General features: G+C 31.8%; 1 protein-coding gene, 1 long non-coding RNA gene and 1 other non-coding gene across 3 annotated transcripts; 1 reads left to right on the top strand and 2 right to left on the bottom strand.

The window, feature by feature from the left end:
- Positions 1-4180: 4180 nt before the first annotated feature.
- Positions 4181-5109, bottom strand: LOC105787965 (uncharacterized). Its single transcript, XR_008190747.1, has 3 exons — positions 4932-5109; positions 4725-4822; positions 4181-4371 (listed from the first exon to the last, which is right to left on the bottom strand). It is a non-coding gene; the product is annotated as an uncharacterized LOC105787965 (long non-coding RNA).
- A 5033-nt stretch (positions 5110-10142) lies between these two features.
- Positions 10143-10727, bottom strand: LOC105789511 (uncharacterized). Its single transcript, XM_012616880.1, has one exon. It carries the CDS (start codon positions 10725-10727, stop codon positions 10143-10145), a length of 585 nt encoding a protein of 194 aa, XP_012472334.1.
- Positions 10728-11344: 617 nt separating this feature from the next.
- Positions 11345-11451, top strand: LOC128039385 (small nucleolar RNA R71). Its single transcript, XR_008193890.1, has one exon. It is a non-coding gene; the product is annotated as a small nucleolar RNA R71 (small nucleolar RNA).
- Positions 11452-20074: the final 8623 nt, after the last annotated feature.

The raw sequence follows: 20074 nt of genomic DNA, 5'->3' as shown, positions 1-20074 counted from the left end.
CAGACCCCTAGGGATTTGGAGCTAGTGTTAGTTCCCATGGACACCCAGTGCTTAGAAGATACTAACTAATTCGTCGATGTATGCTCACGGACATCCAATACTCTGGAGAACTATCGAATACATCGATATATGCTCACGGACACTCATGCATTCTCATGGATACCTAGTGCTTTGGAAAGCCAATGCTTTAGAGTTAGTGATAATGCGCACTTAATTAGCATGTTTTTATTATTTATTTTAATTAATTTTGGACATGAATTTTACCTAATTTATCACTTAATAAATCATTTTCTATGTAGGTATAATTATTATCCAACTTATTAGGAAACGGACGAATATGTGGATTGCACAAAAAATTTGACACAAACTCGAGTTGATGCATAAAATGAGAATTTTAGAATTAATTTATTATTTTTTATTAAGACTTTTGACATTTTTAAGTTTGTTTCTTTTATTTTAGGATTTTATCAATTTAAATTATTATATTTATTATATATGTGTGTTAACGTGCGTGACTAAAGCTTAGTTTGGATGAGCGGTGTGTTTAGCTCTGGTGAGGTTAAAAACAACGGTGGCGGTGAGATTAGTTACTGTAGCGGTGAGATTGGATACTGTAATAGTGAGATTAGAAACAATGGTGGAGTGTGTGTTTGGATTCAAACGCAATTGTATGTGAGTGAGGTGAAAATAGAAAATGACTTTTAAGGACATTAGATTAAAATGATATATAATAGAAGTTTTAAAATTATTTAAAATTACAAAATTAATAAATGATTAAAAATTATTACAATTATATTTATTTTCAATAATAAATAATTAAAATGAATTAAAACTAGATAAAAATTCAAAATTTATTTTATTTAATATTTCAAAATTAATCATATATTTAATTATAGGGCTCAATTCATTATTGAAAGATTATTGAAATTATTGAGCCTTTAGAAAAATAAAACATTATTGAAAGATAAAATAATAAAGCAACTCTAGAATAAGGGTCTATTTGTTTGCCAAGAAAATATTTTTTGGAAAATGATTTACTTTTTCGGAAAATGATTTCTTGAAAATATTTTCAGTGTTTGGATGAATCAGTATAAAATATTTTTCATTGTTTGATAGATTTCTTGAAAATATTTTCCGAAAAAGTTGTTTTACATATATTAATAAATTTATATACATATTAATAAATTTTTATATTTAAATTTTTTTTCATATATTGCAATGATTTATTTATAAATAAATATATGGCATCAGACTATTATACTGCTGAACTTTGGTATGAATGCATCTAATAGAAGACTCTGAGGAAGTGCAGCTACTAGCTAATAGTAACATCTGCACATTTCTAAGGGCATTGCTTCACATATTTCTGAGAAAGCACCAATTTATGAATTCTGACAAATAGATCTATAATGCCAAATACATGAAGAGAAAAAAAGTATGTATAAATAAGTTTGACATAAGTACAAAACTATTCATTCTTCTTTCAAATCTCTTTAATGAAATATTTACAATACCCTTTTTCTCAATGTCTGTGCGTCTTAATGCATGTTATTTCAAATGTTTGTCATCAGTAACTCAATGCAAGACATTGCTAGCACCAAATAACTTTAAAACTAAAACCAACCGTTGGCTAGTAACTGACATAGCCTATGGCCACCATGTAGAACGTGCAATGTCGAGCCTTGAGCTGGTCATCAATGCTAAAGGGAAGAGTTGAAAATCACATCTGTTGGGGTTTTGACAGTAGAGGAAGAAAACAGAAGCAAGTAACCCGGATGATGTAAAGATTAACTTCATTACTTGAATAAGTAATATGCCATATACATAAGTAGTCCGGATTACATGTGTTGGTTTTTTTAGCAGAAAACTAAGGAGAAAAAGAAAAATGAATGCAAAGAAGTTTGAACAAGAAGAAAACTGAATTTGATTTCCAAAAATCAGATCTTTTTCATTGACTTAAGAAGCATTTATGTTACAATGAAATATGGCAGTTAACTAATGTATAACTACTCCCACTAATACATGACTAAAGCCTAGATAGAATTACAAACAAAATGTAGCTGACATACTAGCTATAACATCAAACATAAATAAACAACTACTCCTATTAACTTTAAGTATAAATTACATTGCAATCTGAATCAAGTTACAAATGAACAAAATAAACAAAATGTCTTGCTTATCCGGTTCGACTTGGATTTGATGCGCATCTTTGGTTTGATCTTGGTTTCTGTTGCATTGCAGGCCAAAGTTCAACAACATTCTGTACTTTGGTTACTAACAAAGTAGTGCATATTCCTTTTAGTGCATTAAGGGGAATTATGATTATGGTATGTTAGACATCAGAAGAACCTATATATTTTTAAAAGTAAAGATATGAAAAAGTAGAGTGTTGAAATGACTATTCAATGACATTGAAAACAATATATGGTTGTCCAAAATTCAGATTCAAGGGCATAAACAAAGCAAATAACAAAGACAATGTCACCACAGAAACTGTAAACTAAATGAAATATCGTGCAAGGCTGATCCAGAGATAAGAAATAAAATCTTTATTTGAAGTTCAAGGTTTTTGAAATGAACATACCCAAGCAAGCAACAAGGTATCTTCCAAAGTAATACATTGCAAATGATTCATAGCAACCATGTAGTATCGAACAATCAACACTAACTGATGGATGCACCAATGATACAAACTGTTAAAATAATCTAGGTTAGTAAGACTGAAAATAAGATATAATTACACCAAATGCATGGTGAAAAATTAACATGTTGCATGCTGTGCCAAAACTATACTCAAAACTTAAATAGTAACCTAAGTTGAATATAGGTCAATTTTTTTGTAACATAAATACGCTACTGCTGGTTTTTACTAATTCCTAGCACATAAGTTGCTGAACAGCTCAGTTTAAAAGAAGGTTTAACAGTGTTACTCAATTGGACTAATTTCTTAGTGTTCATAAAATATGATGACCATTCTGACAAATTAGAGGGACTAACTTCTCAGATGCTATAAAATAAAGGGACAAATTTCATAATTAGACCTAAAAAATACATATTTGAAAGATGAAATTTCAGCCTGTGAGTTCTCCAATTGCCTCTCCAATTTTAGCTCATTTGACCTTAATCGAAGTGCGTACAGAAAGGAAATTAATTTCATTTTAATCTAGCGAGAAGACAAAAGTAATTTCACTCAGTGTCAATCGCTTTATCTGAAATATATTCAATGGAATAAAGTAAGAAACTCCAAATGCTAATAATATCATATAAAACAAGCAAATAACGAGATTAAATCAAATATAAAAAGGACTAGAGAGCCACTTAAGTTAAAGCGGCACTTAAAAGCGTTTGACTCTACTATACGTCCAAGAAACACCCTTCACGTGGTATATATTACAACCATGCATATCTGAACATGGCGACTTACCGATCTTTCAAAGCATTATTATCAAGAGTGATATATGTTCGTAATGAATAGAATGAAATTGGAGAAGGAAGAAAACCTTTACCCATTAAAACTTTGTTACCTTCTCTTCCAAACCGATGACTTCAAAAGCCAATATTTTAGCACGTTTATCATTTGCATTACATTCCGATCGTGCATTTGCATATTCCATTTTAAAGACTCGAGCTCTGCTGCAATACCAAACACCGGACATAGCAAGAATAAAAAAAAAGGTATACGCTGAAATAGAATGTTGTTGACATTTTAAAAAGTATTTGTAACAAGCTCCCTAACAATTTGAACATCACCAGACAAAGAACACAAGAGAATAAAATGCAGATCAACATACATACAGCATATCATTTTAAAATACAACATAAAACTTTGTCCTGAAACTAAGATTTTCAAACAAACTCAAGAAAGCCTGTGTTTTTTTTTAAGAAACTCAAGAAAGCTAATTCGATGTACTTATTCATGCAACAGGAATAACCATTAGAAACCTTACCCTGTTTTCAGCACATTGTCTATATAATGCCAGCTCATCTTGACAGAAAGACTCGATATCATTAATCTGTAGACCTACAGCATACAACAATCATAAAGAATGTATGGCTGTACACAGAATGCATGAGAAAGTATTTGGTCTATGATTTGGCAAAATTAAGCAAATAATCAATCATGTCACCAAAAAGAATGAAGATAAATATCATTCAATCAATGCTATACATACTCCGCCTTTTACATAAAGATTGTTAAGTTAAAAACATAGAACTTACACAAAAATAAATTCCGTAAGATCCCATCACATAACTCGACACCTTCAAGCACATGAGATGTGATTTCTTGTGGGATGACAGGAGATGGTGGCCCCATCATTAGGTCATCACCAACCAATATGGTTTCCTCCATAGTTGGTTGTGAATCAACTGAAACCATACAGCAGGTAACAAAGAAAATCAGTCAATGAGTATTGGTCATTCATAATTTTAAACAATAACTAGAATTGATAAAAGCAAAATTCATATATCTTTGCAGAGACATGAACACAAAATTTATGTTAAACATTTAAAAATTGCTAGGTACTAATTTCAATTTCAAAACAATAACTATGTTCAGCCATAGTCCAGAATATAACAAAAATGAAAAATCTTTCACATTTAAAGTAAAATCACAAGCAAAAGTTATCTCCTTAAAACTTTAGAAACCATAAACAAGAAATCCTTTACTTAAAACTGCAATAACAAACATCTAAACCAAAAAAAGAAAAACCTTCACATACCATCCATGGCTGCTTTCTAGTTAGCTTTCCATCTAGTAAGATCAACTTGGTATTCAATTATTGCCTGAGACCCAGTGAAGAATTCATGGTAGATTTGCCTGAGAAAGAGAGAACGAGAGGAAACAAAACAGAATATGCTGAGAAGAGAAGATGATGAACGGAAGAAGAAAAAGGAATGAAGAATGGAAGAAGGAGAAGGAGCCTTACCTGGATGAAGGAGGAACCGGAAGAGGTCCTTGACCAAACTGTATTTCAACCCAAGGGGAAGGGGAAAGGGAAGGGGAAGGGGAAGGGGAAAGGGGAGAAGAAGGGTAACCAAACATCAGAAAAGCCGTAAGCTTTTACAAGTTATCAAACAGAAGAAACAAAAGAAATAATATATGGGTAAAAGAGGAAAAGAAAAAATAACTGAAGTTGCTAAATTTTTACTGGACCAAAAATTTCTAGTTGATTTGGGGCTGACCAGCGTGGTGGAGATGGCTTCTCACCGGACTGGCATCTTGAACCAAACAGTGACCGTGAAATTGCTACCATTTTTTCCCCCCAACTGCACCTCACTGGTATGCAATGACAAACCAAAGGAAGCCTAAGAAGGAAGAGGGAGATGGCGCATAGCCATTACTCTTCTTTTTAGGTTTTATTTTATTATTATATATAAGGGAAATGATGGAAAGAAATAGGGACATTATTTAGTTTAATGATATATCAACGATTTCATCTTAAATTTCAATAATTTTATATATTAAGATGAAAATATTGAAATTTAGAACAAAAATATTGATTTGATAATAAATTATTGAAAAAGGGATAATGTAAATATAATTATAATTATAGTTTAGGTTTAGTGAGGGAGGGCATCGCCTCTCTTTTAGACTGGGAAGTAGATTTTAATTAGGTTTTATTTTTATAATAATAATAACTATTATTATAGGAGATTATAAGGAAGGGGAGGCGCACCTGCGCATAAACCAGAAACCATATTTGTTATTTTATTTTATTTTATTTTAATAAAATCTTCCTTTTTCATATTTTCTTTTATTGTTATTCCTAGGCTAATTTTTTATCTGGTTTTCAGAATCGTGCGACACGAAACCGTACCTAAAAATCTTTTTTTTAGTATTTATTGTTTGACCGGTTTAGGAGATAGATTCTGTTGTCTTATAAAGTTGTATTGGTATTAAGTCAAAAAGAGCTTGTTAACTTGGTGTTGATAGGCATATAATTGGAAGTACCGAGTCAATCATCTGTTATATTCAGTCTACTAAAGAACACAATGACGTGTCGAATTAAGTAGTTGGTTGGATCTGTCAAGAGAAATATCAATCGGATCTAAACGACCTGTGCAGTTGAGGTCGTTAGTTTGAGTTGGGCCTTTCTAGTTAGCAAGGCTATTGAAGAACAAAATATTGGACACATGTTTCATGGTTGTTTGTTCGATAAGAGTTACTTGTTGGGCGTTCCCACAATTAATTTACACATGGAAGGGTTTGGTGGCCTGATGCGTCATCGATCACTATAACTAACTTATCAGTTGAAAGAGAAGATTTGTTATCAAGGATCGGTTCGAAACCGGAGCAAAAATCAAGCTTGAAGCAATAATTTCATCATATCTATTTATTTAATTAAATTTCATTTCTACTTATTTTTACTGTTATTTCAATTTCAATTATCTTTATTTTTTTTACTTTTATCATATTTAAATTCCTTTTTTTTTGCACATACCGTCACTCGTCGTGGGTATGCCAGCTGCCTAGACGCGCAACCTGGTTGAACTAAACATCAATTTTAGATATCACAACCTCTGTAGGATCGGCCCTACTCCATATACTGCTATTTATTTACTGTTTAGGCATAGGAATATTTTTTCGTGGATTCAACACTTGTCAAAAAGGGGATTCAAATATAGTAAAAGTAAAAATAATAAAGATAATTGAAATAAAAATAACAGTAAAAATAATAAGAAATCAAATTTAATTAAATAAATCGAGATGATGAGATTCTAGCTTCAGGCTCAATTTTTTGCTTCGGTTTGAAACCAATCCTTGATAACAAGTCTTCTCCTTCAACCGATAAGTCAGTTATAGTGATCGAGGATGCCTTAGATCACCAAATTAATTGTGGGAACACCCAACAACTAACCTTTACCAAACGAACAACCATGAAACACGCGTCCACGATTTAGCATTTCAGTAGCACTGTAAACTAGAAGGGCCCAACTCAAAACAAAAACCTTAACGTTTAGATCCGACTGTTATTTCCCTTGACGGATCCAACCAACTAGTTAATTAGACACGCCAATGTGTTCTTCGGTAGACCGAATATGGCAGACGATCGACTTGGTACTTCCAATTGTATGCCTTTCAATACCGAAGCTATTTTTAACTTGGTGCCAATGCAACTTTGTGAGACGACGAAATCTATCTCCTAAACCGAAGAAATAACAAATACCAGAATAAAAGTTTTTAGGTATGATTATGAGTCTCACCATTTTGAAAACTAGATAAAAAATTAGCCTAAAACAAGATCAAACTAATTCATAAAATCAAATAACAATAAAAGAAAATATGAAAAGTGATATTTTATTAAAAAAAATCGTTTCTGGTTTATGTGCAGGTGCGCCTCCCCTTGTTGGAATTTCGATACTAAGGAAGAAAGAATTATAGAGAAGAAACGAGAAATTTAGCAATAAAATTGTATGCTAAAGTTTTATATATTTCGCTCTATTTTTGGACAATGTAACAGGGGTATTTATAACAAAAAAAATTCCTAAATATGGAAAGAAATAAATTTTTTTATACTAATAGTTATCAAATATATTATGCTAATAAATACTAAATCCTGTAAGACATAACTTGCACGTAACCTCTTCAAGTCCAGATGCTACTAGTTCTCCAAAGTAACGAGTTCGCCCAATAGACTATCTGCCTAGTGATTTACAATTGTGTACGCTATTTGGTCTATTCACCACATTCTATTCAACAATCTTGATTAGTTCACCATTCCTGGAGAGTTTGCCAAGTGTGCACATTGTATGAATAGTTATATCGTAACACCCCTCATTGGCCTTCATGTTGCAAACACCAATTTTATTTCTCAACTTTTCAAACCTTGTCTTTCCAAGTGGTTTGGTTAAAATGTCTAGAAGTTGAGTTTTAGTATTGCCATAAATCAGAGTCACTTCTTTGCTTTATTTGAATTCTCTCACAAAATAATACTTGATCTTGAAATGCTTTGTCTTTCCATAGAAAACTGAGTTCTTTGCAATTGCTATGGCGGACTAGTTGTCGCACAAAGTTTGGGTTGCTTCAATCTGTATAAGATTTAAGTCAAAAAAAAGTTTTCTCAACCAAATTGTTTGGTTGACTGCTGAAGTTGCAGCTACATACTTTGTCTTAGCTGTAGATTGAGCAACTTTTGATTGCTTCTTCGAGCTCCAAGAGAATACACCAGATCCAAGTGAAAAGAAATAATCAGAGGTACTTTGCATATCATCTACTGATCTAGCCCAATCACTGTCACTATACCCAACAAGTTTTAATGAGTTCACCATTGCAAACGAAACACCAAAATCAGTTGTTCCTTTGATGTATCTCAGCACCCTTGATGCGTTGCGAAACTGAGTAAAAATTTGACTGAGGCAAGTGCACCTATCAATTAATAGTAGAGCTACGATGAGCAAAGATATCGTTCCCAAAAAGACTAAAAGTACTAGTAATTACCATCTTTTTATTATTTAATGAAATAATTCAAGTGATTGATTGAAAACTAAAATTAACTAATTTAATTAACTAACGAACATGACAAAGAAAAAATCAGAAAAATAATCGATTAACAACCAACAAGTGAAACAATACCGAGGAAAAAATTCACCTAGATTTCATGTCGCTATCAATCTAAATCCTGTAATTTCTTTACTTAGCACATTAATTCATAGAAATCCCTAAATTATGCTAATATCTCTTTCAAGTATAAGAACAACTGAGCCTAGGTTGATGAATCAAAAATTCTTTTAATTTAAACCCCTATTATCGCATTAACTCGTGCTATGAATTCTCCTATTAGGTTTCACTCTAATCCAGTAGATTTATGTCATCCTATTTCTAGGATTACATGTAACTCCGCTCAATTACGCAAGATCTATTCTTAAAGAGGGTCTATAGAACCACCAATTTAAGCATATCAAACATGGATCAATATTCTAGAAATATTAAACCAAGAATTAAGCACACATAAAGAAGACGTTGCGTGAAGTAAGGAGCCGACGATGGCAGCGATGGACGGAGAAGGGAGGACGGCGAGTGGTGGTAAGTTGGAGATAAAGGAGAAGGGAAAGAGGGAGACTGGTGGCATGAGTTACGAATGGCGACAAAGGGAAAATGGAAGGGAGAAAGGAGGTGAACGACGACGTTGAGGAAATCAGGGTCGCTGGAAAAATGGTGGTAGGGTTTTGTGTACGAGAGAACGATGGATTGGGTGAGGAAGAAAAGAAAAAAATGTTTTAGGTTAAAAAGAATGGCATGGGCGTGTATGAGGATCGTGTTGGGCCACACAGCTGTATGAGTTGACCGTGTAACTCACTATGCGTGTATCCTATTAGAAAATCAAAACCTTGCTGTAATGTTCACATGTGCGTGTCGCTAGGCCATGTGAATCCACTCATACCATGTGTGTGATACAAAATTGAAAAATTAGCTCCAGTATTCACACGGGACTCGACACGCACGTATGTGTAGGTTGTGTGTACCATATGGCCTTGTGGATCACCCCAGACTGTGTGGTCCCTTTTTTTTTAATTTTTAAGTAATAAAAATAAATGTACTAATTTTTAATTTTTATTAAATTTTTTTAAAGTAATAAAAATAATTATACTAAATATGAAACCTAATTAAATGAAAGTCAAAGAAATAAATAAAAACACTCTGGTTACCTCCCGAGAAGTGCTTATTTAGAGTCTAAGCTTGACTTCCCTTTTCAAGCTCACGATTAAGTCAGATTTTTGAGTTGAAGCTCCTTTCTCTCATTATTAGTATTACTACAAAAATAAATTTTGAGTTGATGATCGTTTCCTTGAATGTGTCATAATCAGGGTGTGTTACCTTAATGGTTTCGCAAGGAAAAACGTTATGTACCACAAATGGATTGGACGATTTTGATTTAAGTTTTTCAGGGAACATTCGTGGATCGAAATTGTCCAGTAGCACTTTGTCTCCAACTTTGAATTGGTTTCTCCTCTTTAAATGCACACTATGACGTTATTTCGTTACTTCTTAGTGCATTCTTGGGTTCTCATCTGTCGTTGTCTGCCGTTCATCTAATTTATCGAGCTACACATTCGTTCTTCACTTGTCCCTTGATTTCTATCACTGCGAATAGGATATAGTTTAACACGTTGTTATGAATGATTTCATAAAAAGAATTTTAAGTCACATGATTACTAACATCAATAGAATAACGAGTATCATTTTGCTTACTAGAAACTCTCACAACATCACATGCTTGAAGAGTAACCTCTTCATCACCTACCTTCAGCACAAGTTCACTATTACGCACATCAATAACGGTTCTAGCAGTGGCTAAAAAGAGTCGACTTAAAATGATGGGTACCTCAATATCCTCATCCATGTCCAATATAACAAAATCAACATGGAATATAAATTTATCTACTTTAACAAATACATCTTCAGTAATACCCCTAGGATACTTAATTGATCTGCCAGCTAATTGAATACTCATCCTAGTGGGTTTTGGTTTCTCGAGACCAAGTTGTTTGAACAATTTATAAGGCATTAGATTTATACTAGCACCCAAATCAACCAAAGCTTTTTCTACATTTAATCTACCAATAAAATAAGGAATAGTAAAACTTTTTGGATCTTTAAACTTAGCGGGTAGTTTGTTTTGGAGAATGGCCGAGTGCTCCTCATTGAGCACCACAGTGGACAATTCATCTAACTTCCTTTTATTTGTTAGCAGCTTCTTTAAAATTTTGGTATACTTTGGCATTTGCGAAAGAGTTTCAACAAAAGGTAAGTTAATATGCAATTTTTTCAAAAGTTCAAGAAATTTACCATATTGTTTATTCAGCGGTCTTTATTCAACATTGTTAGATATAAAATTGGTGGTTTGTATTTTCTGACCACCGGTTTACACTCTTGCTTGCATTCTTCAACCCCATCATTTTTCTCAACAACTTCTAGATTCACCTTATTTTCAGGCTCGGCTAATGCCTTTCTACTTTGTGAAGTGATTGCGTGGACTTGCTCTTTTGGGTTGGTTTCAATGTTACTAGGCAAGCTGCCTTATTATCTCTTTAAAATCAATTTTTCAAGATGACTAATCTAATTCTCAAGGTTCTGAATAGATGTCTGCTAATTTCTCAAAGCCTTTTAGTGTTTTGGAATCTAGTTTCTGATATTAAAATAAATGTTGAACATCTATTCCAGATTCGACTTCATTCTCATAACTTGCCACTGATAGTTATTTTGTGTAATCTCCTCAATAAATTCTTAGGTTGCTTCAAGTGCCTTATTATTCAGTGTTCCACTAGCCACTGTATCAATTATTTACCTAGTCGAGGGATTCAAACCGTTGAAAAAGTTTGAACTTGTAACCAAAAAGGTAACTCATGATGAGGAAACCTTCTTAGAAGATCCTTAAATCTCTTCCATGCATCATATAGTGTCTCTAGCTTAGATTAAGAAGAAGAAGAGATGTCATTCCTCAACTTAGTTGTTTTGGCCGATTAAAAATATTTCAACAGAAACTTCTCAGTCATTTGAGCCCAAGTCGTGATGGAACCCCGTGGTAGTGAATTCAACTACTGTTTTGCCTTGTTCCTCAAAGAGAAAGGGAGCAACCATAAGTGTATGACATCATGATTACTGCCATTGGTCTTAAATGTATCGTAGATCTCTAAAAAGTTAGTCAAATGAGCATTCAAATCTTTATCTTGCAATCTATCAAAATGAACATATTGCTGTACCATCTGATTGTGTTCAGCTTAATTTCAAAATTGTTTGCAGTAATAGTCTGTCTAGCGATACTCGATTCAGCCCCAACCAGAGTGGCCTAGCATAGTTATACATATTCCGAGGAGTAGGACTTGCAGGAAGTTGTTGATTACCAAGATTATTATCCATCTCCACAGTTATGCCCTTTTTCTCTTGATGGTCTATTAAGATATGTTGACATTGTCATGCTTTTCTAACTTCTCTCTGATTTCTGCGAACAATTTTCTCGATCTCACTGTAAAAAATTAACGGTTCCAACAGGTTGCCTCTAGTTATAAACCAAAGGAAACTGTAGGAATAAAAAAATTAGAATGTAGAAAATAAATTAAAAATATTAAAACTAAAATAAAAATGCCTAAATTAATATAAATAAATGTCTTGCTATTTAATTTTTACATGGATCTCTATCCGTGAACTATCGACTTAAGTTTAATTTTGTGTAAATTTATGTCAAGAATGAACTTGCTGGTTTAATGTTTAAGCTTCTGTTTACTTACTGGTCCTGTGTTCGAATCTCTGCGTAGACGACAGAGAAATGTTCATTTTGTGTGTTATCTGTTAAATGTTTTAAACGTTTTTGGTCAGTCATTATTATTATTTTTATTTGACGTCCTTCCTTCCTTCATTCCCCTTTCTTTTTTTCTTTTTGTTTTCTACTTCCTTCCTCTTTTCCCTCTTTTGTTCAATTACTTTGGTAACTATGCTAATGGGTTAAATTGAGGATACGATGTTGTTCATTTCTTCGATTGAAGAGTTCTGCATAAGTTTCTTGTTGTTATAATTTCATTTTAGTTATTTTCAATGTTGCTCTATGAGTTTGGAAGTTTCTGCTAGTGTGCCTCGAATTCTTGTTAATTACTCATTTTGTTTTCGTTTAGGCGGAGATCCTGAGAGGAGTATTCCTCCAATAATTTAAGTTTAATTTAGGGCCTGAGCGATCTGTGGTAAGTGAATGTTTTGTATTCGTGGTTTTGTGTCAAAGTTTCGACATAATTTAATTTTGACTGTGAATTAGCATTTTGGTTCAACTAAGTTGTTAATGGAGCTATTGAATGGTCATTTTAGGCTTCAGAAGTCTGCTGCGTTGTTCCTACTTCGAATCACTAATAGGTGCGTACCGAAAACCTAACTTTCTGTGAATTTTGGACGCTGGAAACATGATTGTCGATGCCACACTTACATGTGGCAGGCCGTGTGAACCACACAGCCATGTGGAAAACTGTGTAATACACTGTTCATGAATTAGAGGCACACAGGCTAGGGACACAGGAGTGTGTCCAGACCGTGTGTGGGAATATTTAGTTTAGGGTTCACACGGGCTAGGGACATAGGCGTGTGTCTAGGCCGTGTGACCCACTATTTGCATGCTAGGACCACACGGGCCACTGAAACAGGTGTGTGAGGCCACACAGGCCAGCTGTGCAGGCCGTGTGAAACCATACGACTGTGTGGACAAAGAACTTGATTTTCCCCGGGCTGCGTGTATCATTTGAAACGGATGCCGGTCCTCTGTGGGGTTTGTATAAACTGCATTGAATTGTATAAATTGCTATTTTGTGATCTTTAACTGGGTGCTGGATATATGTGTGAGTATTACATGTGAAAATCCTTAGTGATGTTGATATATATATTTTGTACGAGCTGGATCTGTATCTAAATGGTTATACAAACTTTTGCATTAATCGTCACTTAAATTCTATATTTATATTAGGTTGGAAACTGTATATGGGAGGTAGTGATCTACTTTGAATCAATGGATAAGCTACGAAAATTGTAATTGAATTCAGTGTTTAACGCAATCTGTAAAGGAGCGAGGCTGCAAATATTCTGAAATGTGTCATACCAACACTATATGGTGTATAGGGCGAGATGGGTATTGAATACCTATTGTGGTGTGTTGGGTTAGATGGAGACGGTGTGTAGTGGATAGGGGTAGGAAACTGCATTTAATTCTGATCTGTTTCGTACCTGAAATTGATGACTTTGCTAAACATCTGTTTTGTTAAGCAGAACTGTACATTCACTGTTTCTGTTTATGTATATGGTTGAGAAGTTACTTTTGCAAACATATTTCTGTTGATTGTGTTTTGAATCCGTTTGTTGAGTTAGTTACTCAGTTTGACTGTTAATTGAACTGTAGGTAAACCTCAAGGTTGGTCGAGTCGGTGAATCGTGAGCTCGATCGTTCCACTTATTATCTTTTACGTTATTAGTAGTTGTAACATGTTTTTCATAAATTTGAATTCCTAGGATGCTAAATCATGGATTGAACTTTATGTTTGTTAAGTTCCTTTCATTTTTAATGGCTTTTTTAAAAAAAAAAACTAAATTTTGGAAATTCGTGTTTGGGAAAAATCATTGGTGTAATTCTTCAGACATGGCCTTTCGTCTAGGCCGGGTATGGGGTGTTACATTTATTGGTATCAAAGTCAACTTTATCAATACTCGGGCTATGTTTTGGGCTCTTAATTTAAGTAATAAAGTGTTTAAAAGAAAATAAGTTATTCGAGTAACTTTGAAAACGATTCTGTAAAAGGCCGAGTCTTCGATACCGAACCTGTGAGTATTTCTGTTTGTTTTTGTGATTGACTGAGAAACCGTAGTGACTGAACTGTTGTCTTGTTACATTTTCTGAAATGAAATGGCATGAGAACTATGATAAAGACTATAAACTAATCTGTTTAATTCTAACATTGTAGATAATTTGATAGTATGAGTTCGCGCGGTAGTCGTGAACGTGGTTCTCGTGGACGCCACGGGCGTCGACAGAAACTAAAAAGACAGAAAGTAAAGAACAAAGAGAATGAGAGAGCAAAGAGAGAGCGTATTTTATTGATTAATCGAAATATTTACAAAGCTTCTTCAAAGTCTCTATTTATAGGTATAAGAAGTATAAATAAAGTAGAGATCTACTTCTAATGACTATAAGAATTTAAAGTACATCAAAACTTATCTTGATCTTGATGAACATCCATTTAATAAGATATTCATAACAAAATGGAGTTAATCAAATGGTTGATGAGTTTAACAAAATAGGAAAGCAACAAATTAACATGGGTTGTTTCCCAAACCGGACTTTTTTCTTTCCAACATTGATGACAGAACTTCAACCTCTCTTTACATTGAAGGAAATGTGACCTCCTAGTAAACTATCAAAATAGTCATTTTTGTTTACCTCATGTTATATTTTAGTCACTTATGTTTGGAATGTTACATTTTAGTCACTTACATTAATGTGTTGTAACATTTTAGTCACTGAGCTGTTAATTTCCATTAACGGTGTAATAGTAAGCTGACGTGGCATGTTAAATCGTCATTTCAAATAAAAATTTTAGGTTAAATTATAAAATTGATCTCCATATTTTTTTTGTTTTGAGCAATTTAATTTTTTTTCTTTTATGTTCTTTTAAATTTACTTTTTTTTCTTTATTTTTCATTCTCTTATATTTCTCCCTCTGTTTTCCTCACTTTTAACGTAGCTTTTCTATATTTCTATTTGTTAGAACTTTTTTATGTTTATGAAAAGAGAAAAGGCGAAAGTTGAAACCAAAATAAAACTTGCTTCGCATATTCTCACCCTACAATTACAAACCCTCACCATCCATCATCGCTTTAACAAACCCATTTGGATCTCTCAATGACCTAGTCCAGAAGCTTGCCTTACTGGAAGACCTCGCCAGTAATGACTTATGGTAGTTCACCCTCAACAAAGTTTTTCGATCCTGTTCCCTTAACCTCTTAACCAACCCCCATGGCCACCTTATCTATCCTACCTACAACATTCTCGCCCTCTCGAAACTACATTATTTCAAGGATTCTTAAAACGAGCTCTACACTCTCAATGACTAAAACGACCACCATACAAAACTTACCCTTAACTTTACCCAAACTAGTTTGGTTCCATGCTCTCTTTCTCTCTTTGGTTCATCCATGCTCAGCTTCCAATCAAGCTTGCTTGGGAATATTGAAGAAGGCTTAGATCAATTTTATTGTTTGCTTAATTTTATTCGTTAGAAAAGAAAAGAAAATGAAATGAATAATCTACACGATTCTGTAAAAGTTTGGAAATGAAAAAAAAATTGTTTTGAATATAAAGAATTCAATTTATGTTTAGATTTGGTAATGATATTGTTTCTTATATTGGTTAATTAGATCCAATTTTAGTTTCAAAATTAGGTTATATTCAAATCGAGATTTGTTTAAGAATAATTGATATTCGGTTTTGAGTGAAATTCAATTTAGGAATCATGTGAAAGAAACAAGGACTTGGTTTATTTTGTGAGCAAAGATTTTATTTCTACAGTGAAGAATATGGAAGAGAGAAAAATAAAGAAGAAGAAGAAAATGAAAATAAAGAAATAAAAAGAAAAAATTAAAATTTTCAAAAATTAAAAGTATAGGGACTAGTTTTAACAAATGAAAAACATAGGAAAACTATGTTCAAAGAAATGGAGAAGGGAGAAAAGAGGAGAAGAAGAAGAGAATGGGGAAAAAGAAAAGAAAAACAAAAGTTCAAAGAACATAAAGGAAAAAGATTAAATTGCTCAAAACAAAAACAAAAAATATAGAGACCAATTGTATAATTTAACCTAAAATTTTTGTTTGAAATGATGATTTAACGTACCATGTTAGTTTACCGTTATATCGTTAACGGTAATTAACGCTTAGTGACTATAACATAAGTGACTAAAATGTAACATTTCAAACATGAATGAGTAAAATGTAACTTGAGATAAACAAAAGTGACTATTTTAATAGTTTACCCTTAAAAAAAAAAAACCCAACCAACACTAATTAACTAAGAGTATAAAACCATTGCAACCGCAAAAGCAGAACTTTTTTGGGTCCATACTCTTTTATCTGAGTTCCCCAAACCAAACTACCTTCGATTCTACATTGGAGCAACTTATATTTATGAAAATCCAGTTGCATGCATGAAACATATTGCACTAGATTATCATTTTTGTTAGATAACCCTCTCATCACGGTTCAAAACATCAATTTGCTGATGCTTTTTCTTCAATTCTAGACTGGGGGGGACGTATACAGACTCTCAAAACTTCCATATCTGATAAAACCAATTCACCTTAATTGTGTAAATATTATCCCTAGTTGTTTGAACATAATTATCCTTTCCTTTCATATTGGGTACAAGTAATCTTAATATTGATGATATAAAGTCGTCCTTATTAGCATATTTTAATAAAATTACAATTTCAAAATATTATAAATTTAAATAGGGTAAACCACACAATTGGTTACCCAACTTTCATAAGTTTTCATTTTAGGCACCAGACAATTTAGACACTGTCGTTACATACTTTTATTATTTTAGTCACTCATCATTAATTAGTTATTACACACTCTCATTTTAGTCATCCAACAATAGTTTTCATTTTGACCATTCATTTTATATTTTAATTTCTTTATTTTTAAGAATTAATTTTAATTTTTCTCCTAGAGGAAAATTTTGGGAATTATAGGAAAAATTTGGGTTAGAAAAACCAATCTATCTTTTAAATTTTTTGCTTTTAAAATTAATATCAGTTTTTTAGTACAAGAGAAGGAAGGAAAAACTTAGGGTTTTATAGAAAATTACTTAAGTTTTTATAGAGCAAGCTTAGATTTTTACAATAAAAATAATTTTATCTTTTAATTTCTTCTTTTTAAGAATTAATTTTAAATTTTTAGTAAAAGAAAAAAACTTTGGATTTTTGCAAGATGAGTTTTAAATGAAATTAAGTTACATGTGAAAGAAGTGGGTTTCATCTAAATAGTTGAATAACTTAATTCTCTTTAAAAGTCATTTTTAAATAAAATAAAAATAAATCTAAAAAGAAAAGTGAGTGATTAAAATAAAATTACTAAAGTTGAGTGATTAAAATGAGTGTATGTAATGATAAATTGACAATGATTAATTAATATGATAAAATTATGTAATGACAATGACTAAAATAATAAAAATATGTAACGATGATGCTTAAATTACAAAACTTATTTTAATTTTAAAGCCTAAAATGAAAAAAATATTTATATAAAAGATACTGGAAAGTAAATCAATAAAACCATGAATTCATGCACAATGAAACATTTTAAGTTGAGATCTGGAAACAATGTTGCAGTTGAACCTAAGCTATCGTATTCCCACATTTTCATGGAATACTTGAAACATGAAGATAATTTAACTAACAATGCTCACATCCAATGTACCGTGTGATTTGGGCTAATCAAGTAATGATTAAATTTTGTCACTTACTTCATCATCAAAATATTCTCTCTCTCCTAGAGGAAGAGAAAATAAATATAAAAAAATGTTAAATTCCTTAATATCATCCTCACTTAATTATTATTTTTATATCGATTGTGTCTTAATTGATTGTTATGAATATTGTTACCAATATAGGAGAATATAAATTTAAGTCCACTAAAACTCATCATTTTCTTATTTATAAGTTGAGGAGGGACTATAAATATTTATAAATAATATATAAATAAAATTAAATATTATCCAAATTTATAATGAAATTGTTGTTTATCCTTATAATAACCCACCTCTTAGCATAGATTTGGAAAGGTTACTAACTATTTTGATTTTGTCTTACATCAGCAACACAAAGGTATAAGATTATCATTATTCTGGAACTACGACTCAAAATTAAGAAAATAGTTTAAATAATAAAAATATCCTTAATTATAAATATCTATAATTAGTATCACTTTGGATTAATTATTAATTATTTTTAGTTAAATTAGAGTAAATAATTGAATATTAAAATATATTTTAAGTTTTTTGTATATTTGAAATTTAATCTTTATACTTTTATTTTTAGAATCCAATTTTTTATTTTTCAAATTTAAAAATTTAGATTTAATTTTAACACAGTTAATTTTTTTGTTAAATTAGTTGGTGTAACATTTTGAAATAAAAAAAACCCTCACTTAGTAATCATGTACAAAAAATGATAGTACAATAGACTTGAATTTAACAAATGATTTTAATAGTGTTAACAATTGTTAAGAGCTACATCACTATTTTAATCAGAAGAAAATATTTTAGCTAATAAATGACATTAAAAAGTGATTAATAAATTTAAAAAGTTTTATTGACAACAATTTTAAACTTCATTATTAGACAATTAAAATATTTATTCACAATAATTTAATTTACATAGCATTACATTAAATGGTAAAAATAAGTAATTATATAATCTATATATAATATTAAAGGAGTATTTAGGAGTAAATAGTATCATAATGATCATTCTCTATTATATGTTTTTATTATTAATCTATATCTACCTATATTTATATAGCTTTAGGAAGTTAGAAGATGAAGCTTCAAAAATAATATTTAATTTATATACTATTAGTATTTGAATATTAAACTTAATGGCTTGATGGGTTAAGAACCCTATGAAAATGTATGGCCAGGATTGCTCAAAACAATTATTTTCCTCCCATATTTCACACATCTCCAAATCAATCAATTACGAGGCAGATAAGTTAGCTAAAAGGTAGGTGCTCTTAGATCCTCTAATTTCTTCTCTCTTCTTCCTAAGTAGGTAATACGTGCAACTTGTGTTTATATGCGAATTGATTCATTAAAATTTTATGTGTGAATTGATTTTGTGTAGTGAGTATATGCGAGCTATATGTAAAGTATTTAAATGTGAGTGAGTCTGTAAAGTAATAATATGCGTGCTATGTCAATATGTGAGCTGTGTCAACATGTATATTATAGTAAAAGTACAAGATGTATTGTTGTAATATCTTATAATTCAGATCTGATAATCGAACCAAATGAAAGATAGAAAAAAAGAGAGAGTCACAAACCACTATAACCACATCCATACCTATGTTTCTAGAAGTAGACAACAACTACTGTTAACTTCTCAATCTCAACCAAAGTCACCCTACAAAATGGCAGGAAGACAAACACCATAATCGTTGACTATCTACTGAATGTCCCGACCAAACCAAAGTTTGCCAGTAAATGTAAATACATGTAATGCACCAAACTTCAAAACTTTTATGGCAACAACTTCCCTTTGATTATTTATGACATGTTAGCTTTGGATATTGATTCATTTAATAGAAAGTTGAATGAATTGATTATATTTTTCTACCATGTGCATTTGTTGTTTGTCGAATGGAAGGCTCGTAAGCTATATCTTTGCTTCATCACATGGAAAATGGAAAATATGCATCTCTAACCTTCATATTTTAACTAAGACGAGAAACAACTTCAACCCAATTTCAAACTAGAGCATTTTAAATATAATATATAAACCAACCCTCTGTAATTAGTCTTTGATTCACTCATCCGGGTACCAAATTCCA

This window comes from Gossypium raimondii, chromosome 2 (assembly GCF_025698545.1).
Source record: "Gossypium raimondii isolate GPD5lz chromosome 2, ASM2569854v1, whole genome shotgun sequence".
NCBI classification, from domain to species: Eukaryota; Viridiplantae; Streptophyta; class Magnoliopsida; order Malvales; family Malvaceae; genus Gossypium; species Gossypium raimondii.
Note: the sequence above shows the minus strand (reverse complement) of the source record. Positions and strands in the feature narration are given on the sequence as shown.